Genomic DNA, 21,946 nt, shown 5'->3' with positions numbered 1-21,946 from the left:
TACAGTTTGGAGATAACTTTATTCTTGATTATGAACCTTTGAACAGGCAGACTGACAAATCTAAAACATTACCTCCAGTAGGACAAGCAGACATGACTAGAACATGAAAAGAGACTCATATACCTTATTTCACACAAAAAAGATGCAGTAAAACAACGCAAGCATTAAAAACGACCCACACATTAGATCCAGTATGTATCTTACACTTTGTGTTGCTGTACACAGGTCCCCAAAACCAGAGCCCCCACTTCAATACAGAATTCATGTATCAATACGCATTTAGCTTACAAAACACCATACTATGTACAGAAATCTCCTAGATTATTATTTAGACTGTTTTTCTTGCTTTCTTCCCACTTTTACAGGTCTGTTTTTCATTTTTGAGAGCATCAGCAGACAACAAGTGCTGCTAAGGCCCGAGAACACCTTTGTTTCAACAGAGCTGACTGTTTCAGCTGGTGAAAGGTGTAGGGGCTCCTGCCATCCCACACCCCCCCAGTTTGGTCTGTGCATACCCATGCCTCTTGGAACACGAGCCAAGTGCGTGATGCAAGACTCTTGGCGGCTGATTGTTTTCACAATAGCAACTCCTCCCTATGATAACATGAGAGGAGATAGGGCAGACTTCTGTGCTTAAACACTCAGGTTTTGAGTAGCTGTGTGTGTACTCACCACCCTCAGAAGACCCGACTGCGCAGGACATCACTGGATTCCATGGTGGTGAACTCTCTCTCTCCCTCCCCCTCTCTCCACTCCACCTCTCTCTCATTTTCCTCTCTTTTTTCCTTTCTCTCCTTTTCGTAACCTCAGGCACAAAGAGAAATTGCTTTGCTTTATTGCCAGAAAATTAACTCCTCAGGTGATTCAAATGTGTAATCAATAGATTTGTATAAAGTTTGACCATTTGGTGTCAGAATGTTTGGAGGGTGTTGCTTACTGGGGCAGATTGCATTTTAGTTAGTGAAGATGAAGCTGGAGGCTGCTGGGGCCTGGCAGTGTTTCTTACTACAGGTGATGGTCAGGAACTGTGGTACCTGACCCAGAGGGTGGCCTACTGGGCTGGCGAATTAGATCCTATAGAACAAGGTGACCCCTATTTAATAAAAATCCCTACTCTAGGACACTTTTTAGAAAGTGACTGCCTGTAGCTTATGCATGATTGGCTATCAATACCCCAACGCCCCTCTCCTACGCAGTACACAGCAGACCCTGAGAGATTACACCCCCTAATTCACAGTCTCCCAGATGCACTGAAATTGTAAGCAGTCCAACTCCAAGACAGACTAAGATTGCCCCAGCCCCGTAGCAGGGGAAGTCCCACTGACCTTACCTGGGGAGAGGTGGCTTGTGAATTAATTAATTATGGAAGGCAGCTAGGTATCACCTCTAACCTCACTCCCGCTCCAGCAGAAGCACCCCGAGGCTGGAACACCATCCAGCAGTTAAGCAATAGTTAATCGTCCCTGCTCAGGAGGTCCTGTCCACCCTAGTTGACCTGTATCCCCAGAGGGAAACCAGTACTCCTTATGGATGGAGGGAACTAGAAGAGGCATTCCCAGGAAAATAATGGATGGACTCCCAACAGGGAATCTAAAGACCCTTTTGAGTAACTGGGGAAAAAGTACATCTCCCCAGAATAAACCTTCTGTTAGTGCTCCCCCTGTTAGAGATCCCCAACATTCCCCCTCCTGTACAGTCAGGAAACTTGTTTCACCGTCCTCAATAAGTGAGCCAGAGGATGGCCAAGGGGTATATTTGAGAAGGCTCCCTGAAAATAAAAAGGGCGACCTATTAATAACATTTCCCCTTGGGCCACTGAAAACCCCGATTACTTTCTTAGTTGATAGAGGTGACCAAATCTCTGCCCTAAGGAGGGAAGAAGCTGACTGAAATGGTATCCGTCCCCATAAAAAGCAGATTTGGGTCACTGACATTTTTGGAAATACCCATCCCCAGCAAACTGCTCAAGTAAAGTGTTGGCTCCCAGGGGATGATAATCCAATAGAGACCATCATGATTATAGGTCATCTCCCCACAAGTATTTTAGGACTGGATCTGTTAAAAGAGAGTGCCTAGTTAGATCCAGAAGACAGAGAATGGGTGCTTGGACTGCCAACTGCATCTTTTAGGTTGTTGCAAACAGCCCTGCACTTACCTCTGTCTAAAATTGTAAACATCAAGCCCTATCCACTACCATCGGGAGTACAGGAGAGAATTTCCCTGGTAATAACTGACCTGCAGGAGCAAGGAATTATCACCCCTACCCATTCTCCCTATAATTCTCCTCCCCGGCCAGTACAGAAGCCAAACGGAAAGTGGCAACTGACTGTGGACTATCGCCGCTTAAACGCAGCTACCACTCCACTTACCGCAGCTGTCCCTGACGTTGCAGAGTTAACTGCCACCATCCAAGAACACACCCACTCTATCCTCACCACAATCAATATCAAGGATATTTTAAGGTGCCTTTGAGAGAGGATAGAATTTTGCCTTTATGTGGGAAGGAACGCAATACACCTCTACATGACTACCGCAGGGCTATCACCACTCTCCCATTTTAGCTCACCAAGCACTAGCCCAGGAGCTAACTCAGGTTAGCCCCTATGAAGGCACTAAGATCTATCAATATACAGGTGATATCTCAATTGGAGAGTCTAGTATAGAAGCAGTAGGACAAACTAAACCAGCCCTTTCCACTCATTTAGAAAGTTTAGGTCTTCAGATTCCTCCAGAAAAGGTACAAGGCCCATCCACTGAAGTAAAGTTTCTCAGGGATATGGTGGAAGGGAGGGACAATTTGCATTCCCCCAGATACACTTACCACCCTGGAACAGGTTAAAATTCCCCAAAACAAAAAAGAATGGCAACATGCCCTTGGGTTGTTAGTATTCTGGAAGAAGCATATCCCTGACTTTTCAGTAATAGCCCACTTTATGATCTCACTAGAAAGCGAGCGTCCTGGGAATGGACTCACACCCATGAGGAAGCCCTGAAATTATTGATTTTTGAGGTGAGTGTGCATCAGGTGCTGGGCCCCATCCATCCCTCTGATCCTCTGCAGATCGACTGGGGTTTCGCCATTCATGGTCTTTCTATTCACATGTGACAGCGAGGTCCAGAAGGCCCTACTAGGCCTATTGTATTCTCACGTAGCTTCAAGGATGCAAGAAGCAATATTCCTTCTGGGAGAAAGGTCTCTTCATAGTCTGTCTAGCCTTGCAAGAGGCCAAAAAAAATTATTCAGCAACAACCCATCATTCTCAGAGGGTCATTTAAGGTACTTGTTCTAGATGGAACATCACCTTCTGTGGGGGCTGCCCAAAGAGAGACAGTAAGGAAGTGGTATGCCCAGCTCGAGCACTACTGTAATACTCAACAGGTAGTAGAGGGAGCTCCTCAAACCCTTTCAATTCAAGATTCATCCAACATTGTCCTTGACACTACTGCTTCCCTATGTTACATCTCTGTTGCTCCCCCATATAACCCTGAATAAAGAAGGGTTTGGTTTACTGACACATTCTCATGAAGAAAAGACAAGGTGTGGAAATATAAAGCAGTAGCATTGCAAGTCAATTCCGGAGAAAAGATTGTAACGGAAGGGGAAGGCAGCGCACAGGCAGGGGAACTGACAGCCGTCTGGAGTGTGTTCACTAAAGAAGCAGATGCTAGCGAACCAGAACATATTCATACTGACTCATGTCAAGGTGGTGAACTCTCTTTCTTTCTTATTTTCCTCTCTTCTTCCCTGTCTCTCCTTTCTTCCCTTTTTGTAACCTCAGGCACAAAGGGTAATTGCTTTGCTTTATTGCCAGAAAATTAACTCCTCAGGTGATTGAAATGTGTAATCAATAAATTCGTATAAAGTTTGACCATTTGGTGTCATTTCACCTTAATTCCCCCCAAGGTATCAGGATAAAGAACCTCTTGTTAGTCCCTTCCTCTGTGGTCAGGACACGACACACTCCTAGGTCTGTCCCAGAATCTGCAGGTACCAAGGACAGGTTACTGAAGGCCAGGGTGGACAGAGTCAGGCAAATTTAATATTTTAACTGTATAAACAGACTAAAGGTGTGTATCAAGTGATCCATTAATCCATTTCAAATGTTCTTCTATTACGCACACACAATTTCTTAAATGAAAGCCAGGAATAAATAGCTAGGATACACTTTTATTTCTGTACAAGAGTTCATGCTGCAGTGGCTTTTCCTCTTGGTTGACAGACCAAGTGTTTTTGTCCACCACAGGGACATTAATCTTCTTCCTTCTCAATGTAAGATTTAGTGCCGACACGTGCCATCTGCCTTGCCAAATAGCGGTCCCTTGCTGACATGACTGTCTCTTCATTGCTCCGTTTGGCAAATTTGCTCATGCTCTCAGATGGTTTTTGTGCTTGTTCCTTCTCCTCTTTCTCCCCTTCTTCTCCAGCTTTACGTTTCTGCTCAGACAGAATTCCAGAGCTGGATCTTCCCTTTTCATCCACCTCTCTCTCTTTTTTCTTTCTCTCTTTTTCCAGATCAGATTCTCCATCTTTTTCTAAAGATGCAGGAGTACTTTCCCTCCTCTCTCTGTATTTCTTTTCATCGCCACCGTATTTCTCTCTCCTGTCCTTCACATGATCTTCCTTTTCTCTGCATTTCTCTCCTCTCTCCTTCTCCCTGTCATTATATCTGTCTTTACTATTTCTTATTCTTTCTTTCTCTCGTTCCTTTTCTGAGCCCTTCTCTTCTCTGTCCTTTGCCTTCCTCCACTCTCTTCCATGTCCCTCCCTCTCTTTTCTTTCCTTCCCCCTTTGTCTATCGTCTTGCTCATCCCTCCGTCTGTAGTTATCTTTACTAGTGTGATCCCCGTACCTATGTCGCTCTTCCTTTTCCCTTTGGTGATCCTTTTCGTGGGTCCTACTTCTCTCATAATCTTTTTCCCTGGATTGTTCATCATTTCCCCTTCTGCTTGGTCTGCTCTCCCCCCTCTTTGTAAGATGATTTGTTCGGGCTTTTGTGCGCAGCTCTTCCTCCACACTGGATGAGCTTGGTGACCTGGAATGCCTCTGGCTCTTGCGATGTTTAGCCTCCTCTTCACTGCTCACAGAGCTCTCTCTTTTTATCTTCTTTTTCAAATCCACTTTACTATTTTTGTGCCTCTTATCATCATCACTACTATCAGTTCCTAAGTCAGTATCAGCATCTGGATTATTCTCTTTCTTAGCAGAGGGCTTCAGTCTTTGTCGTTCATATGGGCATTTATTCCTTTGGTTGGACTCATCATAAGAACTGTCAGATTTCTCTTCCTTTATCCTACATTTTTTATGTTAAAAAAGAAAAAACAACATTACACAGCCTGAAATCTCAGACTTTTCTACAAACTGACTTCTGGTCAGGACTTAAGCAAAAGATGCTGCTGAGAAGTCTAAGAAAGCAACTCTATCTGTGGCTCAGGTTCCAGGAATCCAGTGCAAACAATTTCTATTAAGTATCTGTATCTGGTTCATTGGTGAATGCAAGCTGATGAATTTATCTAAAAGAATGACTATGGTTAAGTATCTGTAGCCTCCATCTAAGGAAAAAGACATATTTCTTGTGTAAGCTTTTTGGCAAGCTACACATTTTTTCCTACGTGTTTATTCCTCTGTGCTTTGTTATTCTTTTCTGACTGGTAAGGAAATACATGTTTACTCACATAAGCCACATGCCTTTTCTTTTTAATCACACAGCTACAGTAACAGTCTGTGGTAACTTCTTAGGAATCAGCACACCATCTAGTTAGACTGAATGTTTGATGTCTGCTTGAAAGCATGGTTAGTCTATGAACAATTGCTAAAAATTATGATGAAAAGTTTGATGATTTATTTAGTAATCCAATTAGTTAAAATGACCAGTCAAACGTGGATCACTTGAGGGACAAGCAACGTGAATTCTGAGAGCTAAAAACTGACCTGTTTTCTCTCTGTATCCTATTGTACCACCAAAAGAAAGAATAAAATTAAAATATACACCTGAGCTGATTTGAAAGCCCTGCTGGGAGCACCATCTACAGTACTACTTGTTTTCCCCTGAATTAATTTTATATACAACTTGCAAAAGAAACATTTCCTTAATTTGCATCATTTCAAATGATCTCTATACAGTACAAAACTACATCATCCTGAAGATGCTCTGAAAGAACTATTAAAGCAAATGGACAACCAAGTGGGCTGACCACTACTGCTAGTGTTTTTATAAAGAGGTGCAACTGAGTATCTTAGATGTCATTAATAAAAAGAAGAAACCATAAAATGCAAAACTCATTTAACCACCTCAGTAGCAATCTTTGCGCACCACTGAAACCAAGTATTTCTCTTCGGTGAAAGCCTAAGACAGGACGTTTTTCCAGACACAGAGGTGCACTAATACTTTAAGTCTCAAATGACAAAACTGTGGCCTCAAATTTCCCATTTCCTGCTTAAATTCAGGAAGCTGTTCTGATTTTCTTCCAGTCAGTAATTCTTACTTCCTATTTCTTTTACACTACTTTTCCCTACTTATTTCCACTAAGGTGGCATATCATTATACTGAAGATATAATCCAGAATTCCCTTATTTCAGATAGCTGAATAAATTCACTGTGATCACATTCTTTATTTAAGCTAAGAATTTACTTTCTAATAATCCAATCTCAAATCTAGCAGATCTCTTGATAAAAGCTGTGTTTTCTTTGTGATGGCAAGCATTTAACTAGTGACATATAGGTTTAAGGCCTATCTCAAATGAGGTTTAACCTCAATTAATTGTTTCAAATGATCAGTTGTGGCATACAATAAACATATCCCCTTCACCATATTTATTCACAGGGCAGAATTTCACCATCTCAACTACATAAATAATTCAGTCTCATCTCATTGCTTTGCTTTGGAATGTGCCTATATTAAGATTTTTAAATATTCCCACTGGATTTCCTACATATTTGATTAATTTCCTTTTAGCACAGCATCAATACTCAATTTATTTTTTATGAACCTGTAAACATGGAATAAATACAAAGGAAGACACATTCCTTTCAGGAAATTCATATCACAACATCATTTCCTATGACTTACCTCTATGCTCATTATTTTACCTTTTGTCTCCCTCATGATTCAAAATATGTAACAATGCAGATTGCCAAATATTACATAGACCAAAGTAAATATAGGCTAATACCAAGTAGTATTACAGGTATGACTGTACTCTTGACACTTTTTAAACATCATCCCTCTCCTGCTTGTTTCTGTCTTATAGTCTATACACTGATGACCATTAGACATTTTCCAAATAATTCAGTTAATCAGCTGTATAAAGGAACCTGCTTACCCTACCAGTGTTTTAGTACTCTGTCTTAATTCTTACAGTGTTCCAGTGAGTCTGGAATCACAAACAGCCAGAAGCTGGTTTATATCTGAAAAACTTCTGGAATCACATCCTACCTGGCTTCACGGAAGCTGCATTTAGGCATCTCTTCTTCCCCTACTCTCTGGTTTAAAAGATGTCTGTAAAATCCACTGAGATCCTTCTGTTTGGTCACATCCAGGTATGCTAAGAGACAGAAAGTAAGGCTGGATTTACTGTGCCACAAATACTCATCAGACACAACTCACAATTGGTAGATACCACCAAGACTGCAATCTCCATCCTTGAGGTTTTCAAGCCCAGAGCAGAAAAAGCTCTGAGCAACCTGATTTGACCTCACAGCAGACCACGCTTTGAGCAGGAGGCTGAAGGTCATCTGTTCCAGAAGTCCACTCCAACCTGATGCATCTTATGATGCTACATCCTATTCTTTACACCTATTCCTGGGACACTGCACAGAATGTCTGAGGTAAGGAGTGTAAGCATCACTGTACCTCAGGCTTACAAGTATTCCTTCAACAACTGACCCCTCCTCAAAAATTAGAAGTAGCAACCCAAATAATACTGACAGACAAACAGAGGAGCTTCCTCTGTTCCTTCAGTAACATGTACAAAGGAAAATAACAGACAAAGCGGGATCCGATTCAGTATCTGCTATCTGGTCCTTTTTGATTTTAATTATCTCAAGCCTCACAGAGAGACCAGATGACAATGTTGTAAATCATGTACAAGGCCATTCTTTTCAAGAGGAATTATTTCAGTGTAAATCTCACCCTCGAGAGCTGCCACTCTTCTTTCTCTTTCCTCCTCCTCAGCCCTTTCTTGTAGCTTCTTCTTATAGGCTGAGGTCACAAAAGCCTCTTTGTGAGCAAACTGTCCTCCTTCCATTTCACGCTCTTTCTGAATTTTTCTTTCCATTCTTTTTTCTTGCTCCTTCTTTCTAATCTCAGCTGCTTTGAGGATATTTTGGATGTATCTGGGCTAAAATAGGAGGGAGAAAAGGTATCATGCTGAGAGGTAATTGAGGTGGCTGAGAAAACATAGACTGGGATTGATGGAGATGTTGAAGAAAGTTGGTAATGGAAGAAAATGGACAGAAGCTAGTCTAACGTATTCTCACACTGTTTGATAGCTATCCGAAATAAACTGTCATTCCCTTTTAGATCCTAACATGGCACGCTTCCCAATCACAGGTTGCTGTACTCAAGCAAAACATTCAGCCCTAATCTCTGACTAGGATGATTTTTGCTCTGAGTGAAATTAAATGCTTTTTGATTTCTCACCCCTCTGCCTTCTGTCTTCTAACAGCCTTGCCTTTCTACTGCTGTAAAGGAGTGTGAAGCTTCCTTTTATACCCACATAACCCGACAAAAGCTTTCAAATGAAAACAGAATAAGTAACAATAAACACTTGTCAGGATAATTCAGCAATGCTTTCAAACAAGGCACTGGGCTGTGGAAATTGGCCACATTTCACCAATGAGAGTTAATTACTTTAGTCTTCTGACAGTCCTCCAGTAAGCACACTAGTGAGTGAGGAGGGACGGTTTATGTTCATTGCTTAATAACAAAAGAGTCTCTATTACCAGAAGTGGTACTGTTGCAGGGCCCATTGCCTCTAATCCTATTATCATCACATCATAACATTCTCTTCAGTAATACACAGACAGATATGCTATCTGTACATCATAAATTGGTCAGGAAACTTGTAGTCTGTCACCCTCCAGAATACCACTGGATCAGGACTCTGAAGTATCTGATGAACCAGAAGTTTTGCCAAAATTCTTGCAAACTACTACCTTATGTAACAGGATTTAAGCACAATACTTGCATGCCCCATGAGAAAATGCATTTGGCAAAGCTTAAAAGTTAATCAATCATAGCTGTTCCAAGCATACAGAGATAAGACAGTCAGCATAAGTTTTCAGGTATCGACCTTTTTGTCATCTTTTCCAGATAACACTCTGGCATTACTTTCTTTCTTCTTCTGCTGCATTTCATCATAAATACTGTCATATTCGTACACTGTAGCATCTTCCTCCAAAGCCTTCTGAATCTCCAATTTAGTCTAGAAGACAAAAAGGGGGGAGGAGAAGATACAAAAAAATTAACCATGACATTTTTACTATTTTCAAACATTTTATTCCTATATTGTAATTTAAACAGATCTATAGTATAAACCTATCCATTAGAACATCGAGTGTAAATTAAAAACAGTCTGACCTACAAAGTTCTTGAACTGTTTACCAGGATTGAGAAGACAAATAACCAAATCATCACCAGTATTTGCAGTTATAGGAAATATAGAAAGCAAAGCACAACAGTCAAAACAATACTGGAAACTTCTTAATAAGCAAACTGTTCCATCAAATAACGCAATTATTTTTTTTAATAAACAGTAAACAACATTTGAATAAATTTCACTGTGTGTTTTCATCTATAGTTTATCCCTCTTCCTCAAACCTCCAAATAATAAATATGTACCAATATAATTCAGGATATGACTCCATATTTCAGAGTTTTATCTTCTGTTTGTACAATCAAGTTGAAAGTAAGAACTGTGAAACCATTCAGTTTTTAAAAGCCCTATCAGAAAAACACAACTACTAGGGGAGCCCTTAGATCACACCTCCTGACAACAGAAGAGGAATGCTGAACTGCAACCACACAAGTTTCTCTCAAGCACATATTACCTCCACCAGAAAACAGCAATGTGTTAAGTGTATGATGCATAAATATTTTTTCTTCTATGTCTTTTATTGGTCTGGAGCTTTTCAAAATGTAAAATTCATGTCTCCTCTGTACAATTTATTCCCCGATTACAGTAAAAGGCTCACTGTTGGTATATATTTAAATATTTTAAAACCCAATACTTTGAAACATTACATTCTACAACCAAAACAGACTGAGAAATTCTAAAAATATCAATGCATTCTGTGCCACAAAAAAACTTCAACATCTTGTGTATTTAAAGTGCTTGCATTGAGTAAACAGAAATTGTATTGTTTTACATTATGACCAGCTCTGTGTTAAACACCACTCATGCAGCTTTAATCGGGCAGTTCTTCAGTTACTCTGATCATGGTCAGAACAATTTCAAAAAGAACAATTTTCCCCAGAAAACTGAAACAAAATCTTTGCTAGAGGAAAGGCTCTGAGAATTTCAAGTCAAATTTTGAAGAAAGTTCTTGTGCTGCAAAGGGCAATGCACAAAATCATAGTTACATGGAATTTTTTAAAGGGTAACTCTCATGCTGAAGTTGCACAATTATGTTTCTGCAATTATTTAATAAAAAGGAACGGATGCAGTAATTTCTTAATCTGCCATGGGCATAGAATCCCCACCACATCTTACCTGTTTCATTGCTTGTTTTTTCAATGCTTCTTTCTGAAGACTTTCACCAACAGATGGCTATGGAAGGAAGCATTGCAGCAATAAAATTAATCACACTGACACAGTTCACGTTATTTTTCTACCATTCTAACAACTAACTACACAATAGTCCCATTACATAAGTCAGTCTTTCACTTCAATAGTATTCTTCTGTAAGCAAGAAAAAGTTCATTCACAAACATACAATGAATCAGCCTTTTCCATGAGCTAAGTATTGCAGTATCTCAACATATATATTTTTTTATGAAAATGGAGATGAGTTTAAGAACACTATTTCAATTACATGTGTACCTCAAAAGCTGCATAAAATGTCATGCCGCTTCACAAAACAAGTAATCTCTGTCCAAGAAATGCTCAGAGACATAGAAGGTCTGTGAAAACTGTTCAGTGGCAATGCCTTCCTCCAACCACTGCCAAAAAACTGGTAGAAAAAGACATACCCCTCCACTACGGCAAAGGTCAGCCTGTTGGTGCAAGAAGCTAGCACATCAACAGCCAAAACACCTAGCAAAGGACAGCTAAAGCCAGTGCTGAAACAAATTCCTAAGAACACCACAGAAAACAAACCCCCCAAATCAACAGGAATTGGAGTTATACCCTCCTATCAATTTATGATTCAAAAATGTTTTAATGTTCTTGGGAATTATATGTTTGTGAATAAAGAAGGATAAATGTTCTCAATTATTTTTTTTATTATATTTCTAATAGTCTGTGAAATAGATAGGTGCTATTCAGAATATACATACTTTTCTTCCAGCCTGTAAATCTCATCAGAGATGTAGCAGTCATGAGCAGACATTCTTACTGACAATCACATGAAAAAACTGTATTCATAGTAAAAAAACAAATATCCAAAAGGATTTGGCACTTATTTCAGGTTTGACCTGTATCATTAGCTCTGTATTTTTAGAAATAAGAATACTGTTGATTTGAACAGCATGTACTTCAAACGTTGTTTAAATTCTCAAGATTAATATGCTGGAAAATAGCAATACTAATCTTCCCTGAGAAAAACCATATCCACTACTGAGAACATGTTTTCTAATCATACTGTCTTTTTCAAAAAGCTTTGCACTTTATTTAGTTTTCATTAGTGTTGAACTAAACTGCATCTCTATCTTTTCTCAAGCAATAGAAAATACCATTTATTAAACAGATTCATTATGAATGACAGGACTTGTATCCTTGTTTATGTAATTAAATATCTCTTAGTCTTAAAAAGCAGAAATAGGAAGGAAAAATCCTTTCGCATTTTGGCAGCTTCCCAAGTTTTGCAACTTTGACTAATACAGGCTCTATATCACAGTTTAAAAAGGCAAAGAGACTGTGTAATCAGCTCTTTAATAAAGTTTAAAAATGGAGAGCTTGGCAGTGGGGACTAGGATCTTCCGAAATCAAACAGAACTATCACCATGTAAATTTAAACAGATCCCCTGAACAAGAAGGGTTTTGAATTCATTTGAGGTTTAAAATAATATAACAACATGTCATGACCCCTCTTTCTTATGCTATTAAAATTTTAACAGATGTGTCAACAAGGAAAAAAACCAATTTTCTAGGTGACAGACTGTAAACAGTCCAAATATTTTTTCACTGGTTAATTTCAGGAACAGGGAACAAGTTGTGCCATAAGCAGCAGAATTAATGGAGTTTCATTATATGTGACTTTGTGCCCTCTGTCTCTTTATTTCCCCCAGCACCTCCTCAGACACCCTGCCTGCTTGATTCGGCAGATGGGCAACGGTGTGTGTGACCAGCTAGCCCTGTGCTGAGCAGTCAGTCAACGGTTCCTCCTCAACACTGAGAAAGATTAAAATCACAAATTCTCATCTATGGCTGTCCCTTTAACCCAGTTGTCAATTTTCATGAAGACCACAGGAACACAAGTGTCTTTGGGACCTCTGCCACCCACCACAGATGGTTCAGATTGTTAGTAAGCTCACAAGTCCTACGGGACTAACAGGTACACACAGTGATCACCTCTAAGGGATTTTTTTCTGCTATGCAAACTACAGAAAATAAAAAGACTTGCAAGCTTCTGTGTAGGTTTTTTTTAAAAAAAAAAAAACAAACACAAAAAAACCCCAAACCAGAAAGGTAGTATCTCAGAGGAGTACCAACTGATTCTAAACTCAGCAAGAGAAGGCGCTAAGGCAACACTCAATATCCGCAGAAGTACATATGGTATCACATAACAGCATCCACTCAGTTCTAGATACTCTAGACCTTTGCCTATTTCCCATAAACATGCTAGTACCTACTTTCATAAATAATACTACAATCAGAAAAATCTGAGAGAATATTCAGAATATTCCTTCCTAGCCCACTCCAAGTGAGAGACTTAAAAATGGGAATTTGAAAGGGTACGCATTCCAACTTTTTCTGGTGCTTTAATTGCTACGCACAGACTTAGACAAAACCCCTCCCAGCTTTCAAAATGTTAAACCTTGTGGTTAAACTACAGTAATAAAGGGAAAGCATGATGTGCACTTTCATGGAAGAAGAACCCTGTACTGATTCAGTTATGCCCATCACTAGAAAGCAGCCTCCCTCCCTTGCCCAGCTGCAGATAACCAGGCAAGGACTCAGACCAGCTTCAGGAAGCTGAGCTTGGCAGACGTTAGCAACACGCTCACAGAGCCCACTCTGGTACCAGGGACTACACTGTACATACTGCAGCTTGCTGATTATTTGGACTAGAATTGGATATAGTCTCATTTATTTCTGTAGCTGGTTGGCTGGGGGAAGTAGAGGATTATTTAGTTTAAAACAACCTCTGAGAATTCCGGCTTCACTCATCTAGTATTTACCTCTGGCTTTCAGGACTGATGAGCTGATGTTGAGAAGTATCTAAAATACTGTACTTGATTTTTATGTCCTATGTTTTATCTAAAAAAAAAATGCTACAAATGAGTCAGTATAAATTTCTTAATATAAACAAAGTTTTTGAATTGGCAGTGGAACACACACCAGCATTACAGAGAAGACCTAGACTTCCTCCTGGCTCTTTGGGAAGGACACAGTCCTCTGCTTGACATATTAAGGGTCATCACTGGAGGATTCCTTTACCAGACACTCTTACACTGGTTTTACAGAAAAGTACCTAAACAGTAAGGAATCTCCCCTGCATTATGCCAGAAAGCAAGGGCTCAGTAAAAGACAAAACAGATTCTGCAGTTACATTTACAGAATAAGCTTTATTCCATCAAAATATTTGCAACACTGCTTAGAATGTTTTCCTTGTCTGCCTACACGAAATATAAGTGGTGATCTACAAAGATTACATAAACACAAAAGTAATATATAATCCTCATTATTGTACATATGATTGTAAAGAAGTCCACCTGCAATTTGTTTGTCTAGAGTGGCAGTAAGTTTACAAAAAACAAACACCTTCCCTAATGGTTTATGGTGGACAATTTCCTGTGGCACTGTGAGCTCTGATAGATGAGAACTTCCCGTTCTTTTGTATTGTTTTTACTTATCAACTGCCCATTTATTAAAGGCCCTATAAGCTCAGCAATCTGTCTCATACCTTCTTCTTCCCTGCAGTCAAGCTATTCTTCTGAGGCACAAAGCTTATAGTTTAATATTTTCTGGATGGACAAAATGTTTTAACCCTATCCTGTGAAACGACATAGAATCCATGCAAATCAAGAAACTCTCATAAATGAGACTCTCCAGCCAACCACTCCTACAAGACCATGGAAGATAGCTTGTACACAACTGAATAGGTTAAAAAAAGAGTAATAAAATAAATTACCCCAATCTACTAACATTTCTCATTGTTCTCTCCCATTTCTTCCCTCCTTCAGGTATCTATAAGCTTCTTTCAGGTTCTTAAGTGCTTGAGATACCTCCTTATTTTTATCCTGCAGGCAAGCACCCCTTGCAAGTTACTTCTTAAAACACCTTCTTTACATTGCTCCCACACAACCAAAGAACAGCAGACATTCCAACTACTGACCGATAGTTTTGGTTTGTCTCAGCGATGTACAACTCATGACAGAGCATGCATAAAGCTCTGTATAAAGCATTTACAGCTTTATACAAAAAGCTCAATTCAAAATTCAAATGCAAATACCTAAAAAGGCAATTCCACAAATGAGACAACTAAAATTTCGTTTTCTTACAAATATGTCTTCTCTGCCTTCCCACCACAATATCCCAGTCTTCCCACATCTTGGGTCCCAACTGCAGTTCCTTGGTTTCCCCCTACATCTCCTGCTTCCTCCCGTCTCACCTGGACTAGGCAGCCAGCCCTCAGCTTCCAGGCCAGCCAAACGCATCAGAGGAGGGTTGAGATCACCTTGTCTTTCTTATCATTGGGGCATTAACAGGCTCTTTGTTCTGCAGCTAGAGACCCCTCATCACAATTGGCCAGTACATTCAGAAACTTACTATGGGCAAATGTCAATGAATCGTATAAAGCTCTTTTTAGAAAACCAAACCAAAAGCAGGATAGCAAATGATTTACCTGAATGTGCCTAGTTTAAAGAACAGTCAGGCTCTGTTTATCCTCCTGAGTTGCTAATTTGTCTCTCTGTTCTTGGGAAAAAGCGCCAGGTTGGGTTTTTAGAAGTAATTCCTCCTAAACTGCTGCTGGAAATGACATAATTTCTGGAGCAAAGGGTGCAGCACCATTTAAGCAGAGTCTCAGAAAACAAGTCAGCCTGGGACTAATATAATTTTCAGTTTTGAAGGTTTCTAGGAAGTTACAACTTTAAATCTGAAGCTGAGAATGTCTTGTAAAAAAAGCCACAACTATTTTAGTAGATGCTCTCAAAGTCTATGTGAGATTCCTGACTCGTTTTTCCCCACTGACTGCCACAAGAAGTACAAGACCAACAAATTCTGACATAATAGCTATTATTAATGGAGAATCTCATAGTAGCTGTATAGCCTGCCTCCCAAGGAACAGCATTTGTGGTTGCTACCAAAACCCCAGGCCTGGTACTTACTGATAGATTATGTAAAATACCACTCCATTCCTTTTTTAAAACCAAAAGATGCTTCTGCTCTAATACAACCTGTTATGAAGACCCATGAGGGGGCTTTGCCCTTTAATATTACCCTTTTGAATTCTCTACATGCTGCTTTGCAGTAGACACATAAAATAAATTATCTTTGTTTAAAGTAAAATACATTTTAAAGGGAAATGAAGTGCACTGGTGACGTCAGGCAGATTATATGTAGTTAGATTTTAATCTCTCACTAGAACTATCTAGCTTTACATGGATGAGCAGAAAAATTATTTGACCAAACCACAACAGCAGGATAATTTGGGGCTCTATTCGATCAGCCAGTGAAAGAAGCACAGATAGCCAGTTCACAAGAAGCAAACTCCTTTTATACTGAATTAGCCAGTCCAATAGCACTTTAGTATTAAAGACTGAGAAATAGACACTTTCAGATCAAAATCCATCTCACTGATTTTAGGTGTCTACTTTAGAAGGAGGTAAGTTGTGCCTCAGAAGTACCTGTGTCTCTGCTGACTGTACAGGGAGCTCAGGGAACTCAAGTGTAGATACCTGCGTGTGTTTCTGTGGATCGCGCCCCAAGCTGGTGGCCCTGTGTGGCTGCGTCTCTGAAGGGCCGAGATCTGACTCTGCTCACTTCATTCTTTTCCCATCAGAAAAGGAATCTCAGACTGTGAGATCTTTGAATTCATGACACTTTGGTATCAAAACATCTTAAAATGAGCTACTCACACTCTCATGTATATGTATTTAGCCGCGAACTGTTAAGGCTTGCCCTCAGAGACCTAAATTCTCCAACTACAGCCTGCACACGGATGATCACTAGATGTACATGAAATTCAAGCCTTCATGGGGGGATTAAAAAAATCAAGTCAGGCAACAGATTCATCTCAATTCATACATCATATTGAGCCATGGCTGCTAGCAGAAGATTAAGAGAAAGAACATGAAAAACAAGTCATGTACAGAATTAGCTTTCCTTGGCATTCCCTCCTCACTTCCAGAAACCAGGAGGTTAGGGACTTCCTGAACTGGAGGATGCACCTGGACCATTGTTTGACACCAAGAGCATCCCTTAATTTGACTAATCCATTTCTGAATCCATTTATATTTTTGGCCATGCCACAATATCCTGTGGCAATGAGTTTCACAACTTAATTATACATTGTGCGGAGAAAAAACCCCCAGCTTCCTTTTGTTTAGACCAAGACAGTTAGTTGGTAATTTCACAATATACCCTTCTGCTCATATTACGAGAAATGGCAAAATCACTTTACTTTCTCTGAATCATTCTTGATGTCACATACATCCTCTCGAGTTATTCCTCTCCACTTCCTTCTTCTCAGTTATCTCTCTAAGAATCCCTTCAGTCTATTTAGTCTTATTTCGCATGAAAACTGTGCATAAACTCAGATCATCATCAATACTCATTATTTCACCACTTTTTTTAGTCACATTGTATCCTCTGCAAAGTTGCAAAGTGAATGGAAGGATCTGTAAGCAAAATCAAAAGTCTGAGTCAAAAAGAGGATATAGTTTTCAGTTTCTTCCTTTGTGCCTGCTTAAACACTTCATTCATCTTTTAGATAGTCACTAAAAAACCCCACCAAATCAAGCTGATACATTCACTGAACTATCCACACTGACTCCATGATCTCTCTCCTGAATTTAGCACCTACTGTGGTCTATGTACAGTTATTTTTTTTCAGCTATGCTTTATATCCTGTAGCAATAAATCAGTTTTGAAGGGCTGGTAAAGTACAGGAATGTATGTTGGGTAATTCTGATACAATAAAACCCCAGAGATTTTATCTGCTGCACCACAGAGATATTTTCAACTAGATCCCAAAGATAAAATAGAACGTGGAACAGTGCACTGGGAATACTGACAAGCCATGCCTGAAAACTCAGTGTGTGAATAAGGGAATAATGTTTTTGAAGAAAATGGATATATCACAAATAATAGTAAGCCAGAATGGAAACTTATTTCTAACGTATCATAGTTTGTTGCCATAACATCTGCTCTACAACAGGTTTTCCTAGGGGTAACAACCTTCCCCCCAGTTTTTAAAGATAGCAACAACTCCCCATTATGGGGGCAAATAAATCAGAACTATATCAGCTAGAAGTAACTGTAATTACCTGGTTTACTTTTTCCCAGTCAATACTGTATTTCAAGAAAATGTCCATCCCAGATAGTCTTGTTTTTTATGAACTAACTCAAAGATCACCTTCATCAGCAACTAACATCCATTAATGTACTTAGCCACAGCAAAAATGATCATTTTCAAATTCCTTCAGCAAGGGTACAGGCATAATCTTAATGAAATATGCACAGTAACGTTTAAAAAAAGGGAGCAAAAGTTTGGTATCTAATATATAATCACAGACCAAGTCAGGTGTGGAGATCTCCCAGCACAAACTTTATTAGAGTTCAGTTAAAAATACATAATCTCCAGACATTTGAGATGTAGTTCTGACTGATAAGGTAGCAGACAGGAAATGAAACCCCTCCCAAATACTGCTCCTTATCTTGAAAAGCTCTGAAATTATTATTGAACTAATAAAGTAATTTTGCTTTTTTAAAAAAATGATCTTCTTTGATAAAGGCAGTTATGAGATTATTACTTTTTGCTGGGTATGTACCATACTGATGACAACTTTTAAGTCTCTTCATAGCAGACTCTGCTAGTGAATCTGTCAGTCTTTCTGAAAGGGAGGGTACTTGATCTGTTAAGCTAAAAGTTAGTAGGCAGCATCATATATTATTATTATTGGAATTCATTACTTTGCTTTAACGTTTAGACATTAAGGGAAGATGGAGGAGTCAAAAAATGCAAGATAGCCCCATACTGAGGAAGGTTCCCAGCCCTACTGCATAATGTTTAATGACAAGAGATTAAATCAAGCTCATTCTTGGGATCTGGAAAATGTGGGGTCAGTCCCTTCATGTAGAGAAAGACACCAAATCCCAAACTGACAGGGAAATTGCTCCTGCGGATCCACTGTCATCTCCACTAGCTGTATTTAAAGGAAAGCCTCTCTTTAGAGCCACAGTGCCAGCTGTAAGCTCACCTGGAGGGATGCACCTACTGATAGCGCTGAGGACAGCGGCTAAGTGAGGAAAGGGATGGGATTTAAGACATGTTCCTGTCATCCCTGTTTCCTCTAAGTCCCACAAACTGCACTGAGGCAGTTTCCTGCTGAGTGGATGTTACTAGGAAGGCCCTGAGCCCTTTGATGTACAAAAGGAGCTCAGACACCTCCAACAGCCGCATTCTGGATTCTGTAAAAGAACCAGGCACAGAGGCTGGGAATTGCTAGATTGAGGCTTTCTGTGACATAAAAATAACAACTGCTAGTTCATTTAAAAAAAAAAAAAATTTTAAAAAGAAATGCTTTGATAGTAGGAGTCAGAAACAGAGGAAGATTATTTGATGCTTTATTAGCATTGTCTTTTTTCAACTACACAAAAGAGCGAGCATTAAGAGAAGCTCTAGAGTATTAACAACATTTTTGTAACACTGGTTCTGTTTCTAAATTTCAACCGATTCTAAATTTCAACTTCTTAAATGTTAAAATTCTAGACTAAGGGTATATATAAAATTTATTTTCTGGATTTTGTGGGGAAAAAAGCTAAATATGCACATAATGATATTGTGATTAAATTATCACAAGTAATTCCACATCGATAAAACCCAGTAAAACTGTAACATCATGTCCAGAAAGCCCCACCCACGTGGAAAATTCACCTCCACAATTTGGAGTTTCTATTCTTTACCTGTAAATTATGAAGCTACTGGCTTTAAATCTTTCCAAAATTCTGTTTTAGAAGCTGGGTTTCTGTAAAGTATCCAACCCAGCCTATATACCATGCCAGTTCCGGGATGCTCCCCATACTCAGAGCAGTACATCCAGAAGTGTAATTTTTATAGTGTACAGCACCCTCTACTGGGGCAGGTAGAAAGCTAGTATTTTGAAGGCAAATACTTTAAAAAAAATTTTAAAAATATACAAAAGAACACTATCAACATCATCCAATACAGTCATACATCACGGAGTATCAATAAACTCTGTGATCACCGAAGAGCTGTGTATTGTTCAATCAAGTATTACAAGTATTGCGAGTACTTCCAGAACTACCTGTAATTCTCATTACATGCCTATTTTATGCTTTAGAACTTTTGTTTTGTACAGCTTTGCTTTTGTTTACAGTGAGTCTGAACATCATAAATCAGTTATATCAAATTTGGGTGGAATGAGCTAAAGGATAAAATACACTTAACAACTACACTTAACAACTACACTTTAAAGTTAACATCTGAGAAAGGACTGTTGATTACTCCTGTCTATTTGCAGTCATATTTATCAGTGGTAGCCAACAAATTTTTTTACAAGCTAGATCCTGTTAACTCTTGCAAACAGGTTGCCACATGTGATGAACTTTTGAAACAGCTGATAGTAACTAAAAATCAAGTCATCACTTCCTAAAGTGATGAACTTGCACTAAAGAAAACACAGACCACATTTCATGCCCAATGATGACACATATCTTAGTGACACTGCCATAGGCTGATGCAGGCATTAAGGGTTGTAAACAAATAATTTGCAGAATATGGGGCAAATTTCAGAAAAAAATTGTTGAACTGACCTCTTCATCAGAGTCATCTGCAAACACCGAGAGTTTCTCTGAAACAAGATTTTTCTGTGGCAATTTTTTGGGCATAATGAGCCCATATCTAGGGAAAAAATTAAAAGTTACCTTTAACATTACTTACAACACAACACGTAACACGTCCCAAACCAAAAAACTACCATTCACAATTTTAGAAATAAAATATCAGCATCAACATAATGTATTGGTTGGACTAGATGATCTTCAAGGTCTTTTCCAACCTAGATGATCCTGTGATTCTGTATCACGTACAGATCTGAGCAGCATGCGCAGCAGTGCACTCAGCCTTGCCACACGCTTGCCAGCTTCTCCCACAACTATTGCTATCTTTCTCCATGGAAAGTTTCTGGATGCAACGATCTTCCTCAATTAGGCCACAAATCCCTTGTTCAGAGTTTTCCAGGCAATTTTTTTTTTTCCTCCCTCGGAGAAGTATGAAATTACTACTGTTTAATCTTAATTTAGTCTTAGTCTACACTAGACACTATTCCATAACTACATTTGCTGATGCAATTAATCTATTTTGCATGGCGTTGTAAACCACCAACCCACAGATACAGCTATGGCAAAAGACAAGTTTTACAGTCAGCAGATACTGATTAACTCCACACAGAGAACTCTTCTGCTGATCTCTGTTCTCAGTAACGAGCAATCTCTCTAAACCAGGAATTTCTCCCCCACCTGCCTTTCCCCGAGTCCATCACTGAGTAAATAGCTCGTCACAGCCTGTAGCGTTCAGCTGAGGAACTCCACGATGCCGTAGGAACTACATCATCGCTGTGACGAACTATTTGCTTCCGTGTGCTCCGAACGCGGCCCCCACAGCTCCCGCTGCCCGGCTGCGGGGAGCCGAGAAGCAAACCGCGCCCCAGCACCCCGGCCGCCTCAGGCCGCTGCTCCGGGGGCGAGGGGCGGCGGCTGCACAGGGGCTGTGTGGGAATCCTGAGGCGATTCTACTTCCCAAGAGAACTACCCCCCGACAACACCGCAGCAGCCCTCGATGCCTTCCCACTGATTTTTTTTTTCTTAAATAAAGGCAGTTTTAAATTGAGGCCAACACAACAAGGCTACACGGTAAACATAACGCCGGTCGGGACGAGCGAGCCCTCCTCCCGCAGCCCGGGCGGGGGTTTCTGTCAGAGCTCGCCCCGGCCCGAGGCAGGGCCCAGCCTGCGCCCGCCCTCAGCAGCGGCCCCGAGGCCCCCCCACGACCGCTGCCCCGCGGAGCACGGCCCGGTCGGACCCTCCATCCTGGGGAGCCCAGTGGCGGCGCGGCGGGGCCCCACAGCCGCAGCTCCACCGTCACTCACTGCTTGCTCAACGCCGCCATCTTGTCCCGGCTGCTGCTGCCGCCGCCAAGTAGAGCCGCCCGCCGTTCCGCGGCCGCAGATTCCTCACGGCCGAGACGGCCCCGCCCCGGAAACTCCCCCCGCGCCGTACCGCGGCCGCGCTCCAGAAGGGAAGCAGAGAGCGGACCGAGAGGGCTGGAGGTGGGGGACGAATTTTTTAACGGCCCGTTGGCGAGTGGCGAAAATGCCGATA

General features: G+C 40.3%; 1 protein-coding gene across 3 annotated transcripts; it reads right to left on the bottom strand.

Annotated features, from left to right (window-relative positions):
• Positions 1 to 4,148: 4,148 nt before the first annotated feature.
• On the bottom strand, positions 4,149 to 21,782 carry NSRP1 (nuclear speckle splicing regulatory protein 1). 3 transcript variants are annotated; one of them, XM_074889846.1, is made up of 7 exons: positions 21,715 to 21,782; positions 20,381 to 20,468; positions 10,712 to 10,768; positions 9,293 to 9,424; positions 8,131 to 8,338; positions 7,435 to 7,543; positions 4,149 to 5,291 (listed from the first exon to the last, which is right to left on the bottom strand). In XM_074889846.1, exons 1-7 carry the CDS (start codon positions 21,732 to 21,734, stop codon positions 4,250 to 4,252), a joined length of 1,656 nt encoding a protein of 551 aa, XP_074745947.1. In that variant the 5' UTR covers positions 21,735 to 21,782; the 3' UTR covers positions 4,149 to 4,249. The 3 variants fall into 3 exon arrangements, with proteins under 3 accessions (XP_074745947.1, XP_074745948.1, XP_074745950.1); XM_074889847.1 differs by lacking the exon at positions 21,715 to 21,782 and adding an exon at positions 21,086 to 21,663; XM_074889849.1 differs by lacking the exon at positions 20,381 to 20,468 and having other exon boundaries at positions 21,715 to 21,761.
• Positions 21,783 to 21,946: the final 164 nt, after the last annotated feature.

The sequence above is a fragment of the Strix uralensis genome, chromosome 20, assembly GCF_047716275.1.
Source record: "Strix uralensis isolate ZFMK-TIS-50842 chromosome 20, bStrUra1, whole genome shotgun sequence".
Taxonomy (NCBI): domain Eukaryota; kingdom Metazoa; phylum Chordata; class Aves; order Strigiformes; family Strigidae; genus Strix; species Strix uralensis.
This window is presented reverse-complemented; position numbering and strand designations above follow the sequence as displayed.

What these genes read in the sequence shown, in the direction of transcription:
- NSRP1 (XM_074889846.1), bottom strand. Translation starts at nt 21,734, where the DNA reads ATGGCGGCGTTGAGCAAGCA. An exon ending in CAGATGACTCTGATGAAGAG is followed by an intron (nt 10,769 to 20,380) that starts GTCAGTTCAACA and finishes TTCCTTCCATAG; the next exon opens with CCATCTGTTGGTGAAAGTCT. An exon ending in AAAAACAAGCAATGAAACAG is followed by an intron (nt 9,425 to 10,711) that starts GTAAGATGTGGT and finishes TTTGTCTTCTAG; the next exon opens with ACTAAATTGGAGATTCAGAA.